Here is a 12,671-nt window from a genome sequence, read left to right as displayed (position 1 = left end):
CAATAATTAATAAGGGTAAAAATGGAAAGTTATGCCTAATTTATGTCTTAATATTCTTTTCTTAAAGGGTGTGAAACACCTCAACAATTCAATTAATTTGAAATGGAGGGAGTACTTATTTTCCAAATCATTTTCCAAGACATCTTTTAATGGGGATAGTTTGGTAAAATACTTATATCATTCATTATTTTCTTAATGGTGTGCCAAGTCAAACTGTGACACGTAAAAATAAACGGAGGGAGTATTATGTTTTGAAAAAATGATTTATGGAACAAGTAATTAATGTTACGTATACGTAAAACATGGAAAAAATACAGTAATTGTTTTTTTCTTAATATGTTAAAAATCACAAGTAAAAATAAATAGAAGAAATATTCTCTCTGTCTCAATTTATGTGACACTTTTTTCTCTAGATTGTATTAAAAAGAATATCAGTATCTTTTTATAATTAAAAATAATTTTTTAAATTTTTTTTTTTTACTCTTAATAACATGATTTATATCCATACAAATAATTATGAAATTGATGAATTATACTAATAGGTCAACACGAGAGGTGAGAGTCATAAAACCATGCACGTTCCCTTCTGCTTATATATATATCTCTTTCTTCAATGCTCTCACCTGTCCCCCAACTATAACAATAAATTTTCCCCTTCCTCTCCTTCTATATATTTATTAATTCATTATTATCAATCAAAATTTTTATCCATAGGCTTACTAGCCAAAATTAAACTACGTGCATGCTCATTATTACTATAAAATTAAGTGTGGGACGTTATTATGGGTAATTTATTTTGTGGAGTGATTTTGGTACTTTTATGTATAACTAGTACTTGTCCTTTGAAGAGCTATGCTGCTGATGAGGATTTTTTTCAATCAGAATGTTTGCAAGTGCCAACATCCGAGTTTTTGGGTTCGGTTAAGTCTACCATCGACATTGTTCGTCAAGTCACTTCGTTAGTGTCAAAATTCGCTAGCTTCTTTGGCGATTTTCGACTTTCTAATGCCATTTCTGATTGTCTTGATCTGTTGGATCTCTCAGCAGATGAACTTACTTGGACTCTTACTGCTTCTCAGAATCCCAAAGGTATCTATCTATTTATTTACATTGTATTAACTTTACCATCAGGGTTGTGATTGAGTGATAAGTACTTCTTCGTCCTTAATCAGATGTTTCGAGTTTAGGGAGTGTTTTACCTGACTTCCTGATGTGAATCTAGATTTAATGAGACTTCAATGTGAGTACCGGATACTGAATAGAAAACCAAAAAAGAAAATTACCTATCTTTAATTTGTTCATTTTTGATGAGTTATGCACTTTAGGAAAAGGTTAACGCACTTAATTTTTTCTGCTCTTTTTGAGATAATCGCTTTAAACCTTTAATTCGCAATAGGTCTGTCTTGTTCCTTTATCTTTTAGGCCTGTTTTACGCTTTATTCGAGTAATAAAAATTTACTACTCCGGCTATTCATATTTACTTGCCAAATTTTAAACTGACACACGTACTAGTTTACTATTGTACTACTATTAATTGATAGAGTCTCAAACAAATTTACTTACTGTATTTTTCAAAAACATTAATTCAATATTAATAAATTGAGGATATAATCTTCTTTGATTTGTCAAAAATGACAAGTTAAAAAAATCGAATTATGAAATACTTAATAAATAAATAGGGACGGAAGGCGTACTACTTTAAAAATCAAATAGAAAGTTTTTAGCTCCAATCCTCTGTTTTATGCTCTTTTTAGTTTTTCTTAAAGAGGGCGGTTTTCTTAAAGTTTTAATATTTTTCTTTTAAACTAATGGTCAAAATTATATTGAACTATTACTTTTTTATGAGTTTCACGTCCTAATTATCATTTGTTATTTTTATGAACTTTAGGTTTGAAAATCCCCCTAGTAAAAGATGTTTATAGGGTATTTATATGGTTTAGGGTGTTTAGGAAGTCGTCCTAGTCAAACCAAATTTGAATAGGAAAAGCTGAAATCGAAGGCATGTGGGCAGGGAGGAACTAGTAAGGGCCTGGGCGGGTTCATGAGTGACCAGAGGCAGATCCACATTTATATATAGGGATATATATAGGGATGTGCGTGAATCCGTTAATTTCAAAAAAATTATATATATATCTTAAGAAATTGACAAAAATTAGGATATGATTAATAGTGTATCTATGAGGAGTAAAAGTGCCCTTGTATTACTGATACAAGCCAGATGAACCACCTAGAAGACTAGAATTTGAATCCAGTTAAAGCCCTAATGTACTCAAAATATTGACCTTTTAGCTGGATATCATCCTCCCAAAGAGTAATCTAAACAAAAAAAAATTGTAATCATGACGAATCAATCGAACATAATAAGTCATCTTGCATAGTAATCACATATCATAAGTCATTTCACAATCGTCATACCATAATAGGGGCAACTAAAAAAAAATCAATGTTCAGTTGAAATTCTTGTTTAAAGTCGTTAAATCATGTTTTCAATCATTGGGCTATTCATAGAGCAAAATTCATGTTAAAATCATCATTTTAAAATTAAGTCCAATAGTCCCAATTGTAGGGAAAATAATGTACATATTCATATACATAATTCATAATATAGAACGATATCAAAATATGAAGACTTGTTGTGAGTTTGTTCCACATGCACTTAAGTCTCGTTAAAACATGTGACATGACATTTTAACCCCACTATATATATATATTAACAATATATAAAAGTAATAATTTTTTATTGAGTAAATAATATGGATGATTTAAAATAGTTAAAAAATATATTGTTAAAAAAAAGGAATACTGTGACATGTCATTTCATTAGGAGAGAAAAAAATGTTTTTACTGTATCAAAAAATAAAAATAATATTTCTATGCAATTTCGGAGAATTTACCCAGTTTAATTATTGCCTAGATTGTACCAAATGTCACCAATTTTCCCCAAAAGAAAATGTATATATACTTGTCAAATCTTTTACATCTTTTATCATAAAAAGAATAATTGGAGATCTACTCTAACATTTACATAATTTTCAAATTTGTTGGGGTAATCTTTATGTTAACTTTAATATGTCATATCCCATATTCCAAAGAATCCGGATAATCTTGCCAAAAAATGTTGGAGTGGTTTCGACTTTAGAGTCGTTTGAATACCACAAATATAATACTAATATACAGTTAAAAATAGAATTACATTTTAAAATGCTAGACCAACAAAACTTCTATCTAACAAACGTGAACTTAGAATAAAGAAATGTCAAATCATGAATTGAATAATCACCTAACTTATTATATTTTCGAGGTATATATATGTGTGTCACGTGGAATATATCAGACCTTTTTTTCCTTTATTTTCGAAACATAAACATTACATTTTTAATAACATTGGTGGTATGATGGGACAGGGAAAAACAACAGTACAGGTAATCTAAGTGCAGATTTGAAGAATTATTTAAGTGGAGCATTAATTAATCAAGATACATGCACCGAAGGATTCGATGGCACAAACGGACTAGTCAAGAATTTGGTTGCGGGAAGTCTCAACCAAGTCACTTCATTAGTCCGCGACATTCTTCTTATGGTCCGCCCCGTCCCTAAGAAAAACGTCTTCCCCTCGGAGGCCAATGCCAGACGTGGGAAGCCGTGGCAATTCTCCCGAGAAAGAAAATTAACGTCAGACAACAATTCATTTCCTTCGTGGATTAAACGAAAAGATAGAAGGTTATTGCAAGCATCAAGTCCAACTAAAGGGGTAGTTACAGACGTTGTGGTAGCTCTTGACGGAACTGGTAATTTTACACGAATTAAAGATGCGATAGACGCAGCACCACAATTAAGTACAAAAAGATTTGTGATATATATTAAGAAGGGAATTTATAAAGAGTATGTGGAGATTAGCAAGAAAAAATGGAATATTATGATGATTGGTGATGGAATTGATGTTACTATTATTTCTGGGAATAGAAATTTTATTGATGGATGGACCACTTATAGATCTGCAACATTTGGTAAGTTTTCATTTATTGTCATATATTATCTTAATTCACGTGGAGTTACGTACTCAATATTTCAAAACATCCCCCCACTTTTATTTAATAATGATAGGACGCATATTTTGATAAGATTATAAAAATACCACTATTTTTATTCTGCTTTTTAAACATGGCCCATAAGGTATGTCTGCAAATAGGCTAATTAATCACTCTTTCCATTTTAAATAATGTAATTTTTCTTTTTTTAAATAGTTTCTTAATTTAAATTTTTTTATATAAAACATTTAATATCATATGATTGATGGGTACTTTGTTATATTTTAAATATTTTTAATTTAATTAAAATAAAAAAAATATTTTTAATTATGTTATAAGTAAAAAAATAATTTATTATATTGGAAATCTTTTAAGCTGGAGTTGCAGTTGTGTATGATCATAACTTTTAAAGATAATATTTAAAATTTAAATCTATTATTTCAAAGGATATAAAATATAATTTAAATAATGTTATTTTATGAAAATAAAAAAATACTAGGATTTATTTAAAAACAAAATAAATTTAAAATGAAAAAAAAAAAAGTGAAAACAAGGGTTTTGGTTTAATCTAGAATATCATGGCCAAACAGAAATAAAGTGAAATAATTATTCAGAAAAAAATAAAAAAAATAAGAATTACATAAAATAATGAGCGCCCTAAAATAATTCATAAATTTAATTCCTAAATTATTATTACGTGTCTAACTCTTATCAACTATCAACATTCAACACCTACTAGCTAGTTACTATAAGACAAATGCAAATTTCGAAAATGATTTGATTCATCCCAAGTAACGTACCTAATTAAAATGTCGGTGTTCCTGTATCATATGTGCATATAATTGCATATAATACAGCCAGCGCAGATCTCTTTTTTAAGTCATCGAGTTGAGTTGAATTTTCTTAGTAGAAAAACTATACAGTAAGTATATATATACGAAAATTATTGAATAACAATAATGACAATAGTAAATAATATGCAGGTAATCTTTGTAATATTTTTGAGACATTGATGCTTTTACCGTCTAAAAACTAGAGCATATATACCTTTTATAGTAATTGACATATACATATTATAATCTTATCCACTGACCCGACATTTATTAAATATTGGATTAAGATTGCGTCACATGTCCATATTTAGTATTCCGTTAGAGTGAAGGACATATATGTTGTAGTTTTTGAACGACAGGGACACCAATGTCCTTAAAGTATGACATATGATATTTGCATACTATTTACGATAGTTCGAAGGTATATTTGTTATTTTTCCCTATTTAGTATGACCTTAGTCAAAAAATTTCTGATTCTGTCACTGAATGCAGCGGTAAAAGGTCAAGGATTCATAGCACGGGACATAACATTTGAGAACACAGCAGGACCCGAAAAACACCAAGCAGTTGCATTTCGGTCCGACTCTGACTTATCCGTCTTGTTCCGATGCGCGGTGAGGGGCTACCAAGACACTCTCTACGCCCACTCGATGCGACAATTCTACAGGGACTGTACTATTACTGGCACAGTCGATTTCATTTTCGGAGACGGTACAGCCATTTTCCAAAACTGTCAAATATTAGCACGAAAAGGACTGTCACAACAAAAAAACACAATTACAGCCCAAGGTCGAAAGGAAATTGCTGAAACAACAGGTTTCACTATCCAATTTTCGAACATATCTGGTGAGCCGGATCTATTAGCTTCTCTCAATTCTACGTATACGTATCTTGGAAGACCATGGAAGACGTATTCGCGAACTGTGATCATGCAATCTTACATGAGTAATGTAATTAGACCTCAAGGTTGGTTAGAATGGAACGGAAATATTTCACTTGACACATTGTATTATGCAGAGTACCAAAATTATGGGCCTGGCGCTGGTTTGGGCGGTAGAGTTAAGTGGCCTGGTTTTCATTTGCTCAATGATTCATCACAGGCAAATAATTTTACCGTTTCTCAGTTCCTTTTGGGAAACTCATGGCTGCCTCCTACGGGAGTTAAGTATACCGCTGGTCTAGCGGTTTAAAGTTACTGATATCTATGGACTGTACCCATATATGTATCTTCATTTTGTTTGTTATAACATCATATTTTGTTCTTTTTTAGTTGTCTGTTTTTGGACGCATTGGACCATTTTTCTTTCTATTTACTCATCATGTAGTACTATTTTTATCCATTCTACTGGCACATCTATAAAGTATAAATACATGTTTGATTAGTTAAGATCTTTGGACACTTTGGATGAACTATATATTATGAGAATTAATAACTTTTGAATTTTATGCAGAGTTTTCATCTGAAATGATTAATTCGTATGGTTGGATTTGATTTCATCACTCTGAAATTCTTTTAAGTGACGATTATATATTCCAAATAAAATGTTACTTAGTACTCTGTTTTAATTTATTTATTTTTATTTTTTTTGACTTGAGGGAAGGTTTAGTAAAGTAAAAAAAAAACTTTAGAAAAACGCAACATAACAAACTAAAAGTGAACGGAGGGATTAATACATTTTCCTCAAAACTTTTTACGCTAACTTAACCTTAAACTTGTACGTAGGTATTATTTTGAGCTGTCTCTCAAGTTTTGATGGTTAACAAACTTGGGACCAGATTCCATGTGAGACTGAGAGTGTCCGTAAAATGAAAATGACAAATTGGGTAAAGCTATAACTCTGCAGAACCTGTTGTGGTTGGTGCGTGCCTCCTCCATTACAACAGAGTCTCAGCCAATGACATTACTTCTTGTGTTTGTGCCTATCCATCTAGGCTAAAAGATGACAGATATTTTTTATTTATATAATAGATAGAGATTTAATGGGTTTCCTTTCCATCTTCCACCAAATAAAATTGATTGAAATCAAAATATTACGCGTTTTCTACAAAAATAATAAAGCCAAACAACGATAGTTCACGTGGAAATTCCTTCTTTTTCCTCTTAGGCAGTTGTATGACACATTTATGGCTTAGCTTTAATTAACTGATCTCCAAAATATCTATGTGATGTTGATGTCCAATGAATTCATGCAATAAGGAGTTGTTTGGTACTCCCCGTCTCTAATTATTTGTCAACTTTTGAATTAACACACCTATTAAGAAAATATTTATTGACATAGTGAATTTACCATTTTACCCCTATTAATTATGAAGTGCATGAATTCAAAACTTAAGATTTTCAAGTTTCAAAGTAATTAATTGAGGGTATAATAGGTAAAAAGAAATCGTCCCTTCTTGATTTGTCAAAATAGACAAGTAATTAGGAACAACTAAAAAAAAGAAAAGTGAACAAATAATTAGGGATAAAGGGAGTACGTGGGATAACGTATATTTTAGAATTAAGTTTCAGATAAAGTTTATATTATATTTAGTTGTAATTCTATTCGAAGCTTAATATCCTACTCATATCATTAAATTTAAGATTTCTTTATCCTACATTTCATATGTGATAAGAGGTTGAAAAATGTCTCCATATGCATTAGTAATGATTCAAGAATGATCTCTTTTCATCCGTTAAGATCAAATTTGTTCCTCCTTCCACTCATTGGTTAAAAATTGTCCTTAACCTATTAGAAATTATTCAAATTTGTCTCTCAATCTACCTATTAGGTCAAATTGTCCTTAATATACGGGAAACTTTCAAAAACAACAAACATTAGGCCTTAAATAGGACTCCATAGCTACAGTATACCTAATTACAATTCGCAACAATTTTTTGATTTGCTGTGCATTTGTATTTTTGTCTTTTTTTTTGTGGATTTTGGAGAAAAAAAATACAAATACAACTGATTTGTATTAAAATGAATACACATTAGGAGGTGAGAGATAAGTGAGATCGAGAGAGGGAGGAGAGAAGATTGTATTTTATATTTATTTTGCATTGTATTATGTATTTTTTTAGTGCATAACTATTTTGTATTATGTATCAATGTATTCGAAATATAACGAATGCAACTGATTCATCCTCTCTGTGATTGAATGCAATTGATACGTAATACATTTGACAGAGAGGATGAATGCATATTGTATTTGTATGAGTACAAATACAATTGATACAAAAATACAAATACAGTTTTTCAAATACAATTGATATAAAATACAAAACTGTCACCTATATTTGATTGAATACAATTGATACATAATACATTTGAATAGATTTCTTCATAGAGGGAGAGTGAGAGAGAGAGAGAGAGTTTGCTATAATAACAACGTATAGTGATTTTTTGCAACTTTTTAAAACTATAGCTATTTTCCATGAATATGTTGACATTTTTCCCATTTTCCATAATTTTCCCTTAACTATTGTGACCTTGCTAAACTTCAAAACTCAAAATTTTATGTTTTAAGTGCAAAGTTTTAATGCTTTGTTTGTCAAACTTCTAAAATTTGCTTATTTTGAAAATATTTTTCTTTTGTGGGAAGCAATTTGTGTTTGACTTATCAAATTAAAAAGTAATTTTGAACAATAATAAGTATTCGACCAAACTTTTAAAAATTATTTCTAAGTATATTTTCTCAAAAGTGTTTTCCGAAAAAGTGATTTTGGGGGAAACTTTTTTTTCTAGCTTTTGAAAAACTGCGGGAGTTTGCACTTTTGCCCTTATTTTGTGTTGGTCTGTAATTTTTGCCTCTCATAACAAATAACTATTTTGGTAGGGCAAATTTATATTCTCATGTCATAATATTTCACAAGTTATACCCAGTCATGTCTTCTATTTCTAAAAAACTTAAGCATCATTAGGTGTAAGTTTGATTGCTAATGGGCAAGATTAAAGATCAATTTATCTGAATGACAAAAAATAAAGACTAGTCCATTAAAGAGGAAATGTACAATTTTATGGAAAACCTGCTTCTGCTACTCTTTTAAAAAAATTATTTTCGCCCAAAAGCGTAATTAAACACCTCAAGTTTTAAAAATAAATAATTCTTAAAAATAAATAAATAAACACTTTTTTCCTCTAAAAAAATTGGCCAAACATACTTACAAATGAAAATGACTATTTAATGTTGAAAGTTCATTTGATCAAAACTGAACTTGATATCAAAGAAAAAAATACGCATTGTTAGTGAAAACTTACAAAATAACAAAAATACAAGATTACAATTGAAAATAAATATGAAGAAAATAAATCTCTTTAGGCTGAGGCACAGATATCTCGCTCTCTTTAAGGAGATTCAAGTCTACTGCAGCAAATGTTTTCACCGGTCCAGCAGTAGTCCTTCTTGACTTGTCCCCTCCAAGATACAACAGTCTAATCACAAAATATAACTCAACAACTTTGGACAAGAGTTGAGTCCAAATCTCTACAAAAGAAACACCTCCCTTCAACTAATAAGAACTCTCTTTTTAACAAACCTTATTATGCACTCTATATTTTCTTGTGTGTTGTGTGTAACAAACCAAATGAAGACCACCACTATTTATACTACAAGAAGTCTTCCTAGCAATGAATAGGAAGATAATGGTATAGTAAATAGTGAAGATAAATGACCTAAAGGTTACATATGTTACATATGTTACAAAGAATAATGGAAGAATAAAGAATGAGATAATGGAGAAGTAATGGTCATAGTTGACCACTACTCATTCTGCCAAGAATAATACAACGGCAATAACTGTCACACCCCAAAACCGGATGTGATGGCACGTGCCCAAACCCCACCGGACACGTAAGCCTAACACCCAAAAACCCGACGATGCGGAATTAATAAAACAAGAATAAGATAGAAAGATAAGCGGAAGTCTTTAAATAAACTCAACATAACCCCAGAATTGGTTGTCACATGTACAAACCTCTAATACAGAATCTGAATAAAATATACAAGTCTCATAGTAAAGTTCTAGAATAGAACAAAACAGTAAATATAGATAACTTGAGGGCACGTCTGGAATGAACCGCTACCTCTCAAGTAAGTCTGGAAGCTCTAATCTGAAGATGAGTAATAAGCCGGATCTGATAGAGCTGTCAACCTACACAACTGTGTAGAAGCAAGGGTGAGTACCAAAAGCAACAGGTACTCGCAAGTAACACTAAACTAAGCTAAACTAGCAGCTACAAACAACTCCTTTCAATCCCAACCGAACCACCGAAACTTCATTCTAACAGCGAACCAACAACCTATACTACACAATTCATAATCAACAGATATATCCAACAATGTCTCAACATCAACCTCATATCCTCATGTAAGAGCAAATAGATCATATATCACATGAAGAGGGGCAAATAAGAAAAATCCACACACCACAGACAAAGATGAAGTCAAATGCGATGCAAATGCAATAATGATGTCATGTAGTCGTGATGCATGTCTGTCCTAAGATACACATCTGTTGACGTAATCAGACCGCGCTGAATACTCAAATCAGAACCCATGGGGGCCACACATGGACCATGTATCATCGCCGGAACCAGATCCCATCGGCATCCAAATCGTTAGCCGGAGCTAGTCCATCTCATATATCTCTAGCCGGAGCTAGTCTCAACTGTGTCTCATATCCATCCATCCTCATATCAGTGTCTCAGAACTCATGCAAAAGATAGTTCACACATGGGATGAATAATGAATATGCACATGTCATCAATCACAATCATTTCACGATCACATCATAGTATTACACATCATTTGTCTCAATCACAACCATATCACGACCACATCATAGTATTACACATCATCTGTCTCAACATCAATGTCTGTATCAATCATAGCCTACTCATGCTCTTCTATCCCCTCAATATCAGTTATCACATGACTTATTCAACAAATTCAAGTCACATATAACACATTTAACTCGTTTTATTCCCCATCTTTCAATTACAACAATTTCAATCAACAAATAAAACTCATTCTCAATCTTCATTACTCCCCAACACAATTAGGAAAGTAGTCATGTGTAGTCTAAGAGTTTAACAAAGTTTAGAAGTCACTTGCCTCAAAACACTTCAACTAGTAACTCAAATTTGAGTTTTACCCTTCCGAGCACGCTCCAAATCACCACAATCTATTCATAAATGGAATCTCACAATCAATAGGAATCTAACAACACCAATATCGTGAAATTTGAAGAAAAGGGTAAAATGGTCAAAAAAATCTCGTTCCGAAAAATATTCTCGAAATCTGGAATTTTTTAGTGAAAAATGTTCCCCAAGAAATTTAGAATCCAATGGTGAAAACCGTTTCGAAAAAGGAGTTGAAATGAGTTCACAAACTCAAATTTTCTATTAAATTCGGATTAGGCAAAAACCCCCAAATTTTTCAGTTGAGATCTCAAATTTTGATGTTAAAATCCATAAATAATCGATGGAAATCAAAGATATAAGTTGGAAATAACTTACCCAATGAATTCCTTGCGAAAACCCACTTGAAATCACCTATTTTCGAGCTCTCAAAGTCTAAAAATGGAGAAATGGGTATTTTTCAAGTTGGGGGAAAATGGCTACTGATTTTGGCTTTAAAAAAAAGAAAAGAAACTGTTGTTGCAGCTAAAAAAAAAACACAGCAGTTGAAACACAATTATAATACCAAAGTTTAAGTCCCCGTTGGACCCTCGGGATTCGTTCGGAATCTCGTGCACACAAACTAAATATGTACCCCCACTAAATTCGACGTTTCGGACTCAATGGAACCGTCGGAATTTGAATTCGAGGACTCCTTGACCCGAAATTCAATAACATGCCAAGAAACTAGTTTAATGCCAAAAAAATTCGAAACTCAAACGGAGCGTCTAAAAATTCAACCAAGACTCATTCTAGACTTAGAATCGCCTCCCGAAACCAACGGTACTCTCGGAATTTCAATCTGAGCCTCGGAACCTCATATGTTGACCAAAGTCAACTCTTTATCAAAATTTCACAACTTTAGCAACTTAGGACCTCAATTCTTCGTTTCAACTCCAAATTCGACTCCGTAACTTCACACAGACCCGTTTCGACATTCTAAAACTGCCGAAATCGACGGAAATCCGATCCGAGTCCCGAAACTCCAAATGACTCGAAAAAGCACTTTTTAACCAACTTTAACTCATAAAAACTCAACTTCTCAAAAACTTAACTTTTTACCAACTTTTCCTCAAACCAACTTTACAACCACAAAACATGGGACTCGGGGCAACTACCGAAAGGGCAAAATAGTCATTTTCACGAAAAATTACCAAAATGACCTTTCGGGTCATTACAATAACAATATTGTAACCATCACATAATGGCCAATAATGCCTATGTAAATTGATTAACAGAAATGAGTAATTAGGCACTAATGCCTAACGTTCTAGCAATGATAATTGTCCACTAACTGCTGAAACATTCATCATTCTTTCTAACTCCAAAATAAAGCAAATTAATATATTAAAAATATTAATATTAAAATGCTAATAAACCAACAATACCCCACTCATTTTAATATTAGATAAGAGAGTCCATCAGCTGAAGGAAGACTACTATGCATAATGAAGGTGTGCTCTGCATTGAACCTCCACTTAGTGAAACAGTAACTTTTACTCTAGAGTCATAGTTGTCTCAGACTTGAACTATGACTGCTTAAGGGAAATAAAATATCACTGCTCACACATAATAATCAAGGTGTTGACATGAGCTTTAAAGCCAGCACGTTATGACCATGTGCTATCCCGATTTCATGAGTACTTTTGAGA

At 31.9% G+C, this 12,671-nt stretch overlaps 2 protein-coding genes across 2 annotated transcripts in view; both read left to right on the top strand.

Annotated features, from left to right (window-relative positions):
• LOC125823287 (alpha-aminoadipic semialdehyde synthase-like) overlaps nucleotides 1–12,671 on the top strand; it is a 120,526-nt gene that overhangs the window by 42,262 nt on the left and 65,593 nt on the right. The window lies entirely within an intron of this gene.
• Nucleotides 562–6,071, top strand: LOC125823297 (pectinesterase/pectinesterase inhibitor PPE8B-like). Its single transcript, XM_049502690.1, has 3 exons — nucleotides 562–1,089; nucleotides 3,405–4,007; nucleotides 5,354–6,071. The coding sequence occupies exons 1-3, from the start codon at nucleotides 783–785 to the stop codon at nucleotides 6,049–6,051; spliced, it is 1,608 nt and encodes a 535-aa protein (XP_049358647.1). The 5' UTR covers nucleotides 562–782; the 3' UTR covers nucleotides 6,052–6,071.

This window comes from Solanum verrucosum, unplaced genomic scaffold (assembly GCF_900185275.1).
Source record: "Solanum verrucosum unplaced genomic scaffold, falcon-dt-bn FXZP01000214.1, whole genome shotgun sequence".
Classification (NCBI taxonomy): domain Eukaryota; kingdom Viridiplantae; phylum Streptophyta; class Magnoliopsida; order Solanales; family Solanaceae; genus Solanum; species Solanum verrucosum.
The sequence above is the reverse complement of the archived record's forward strand: the minus strand, read 5'-3'. Positions and strand labels throughout refer to the sequence as shown.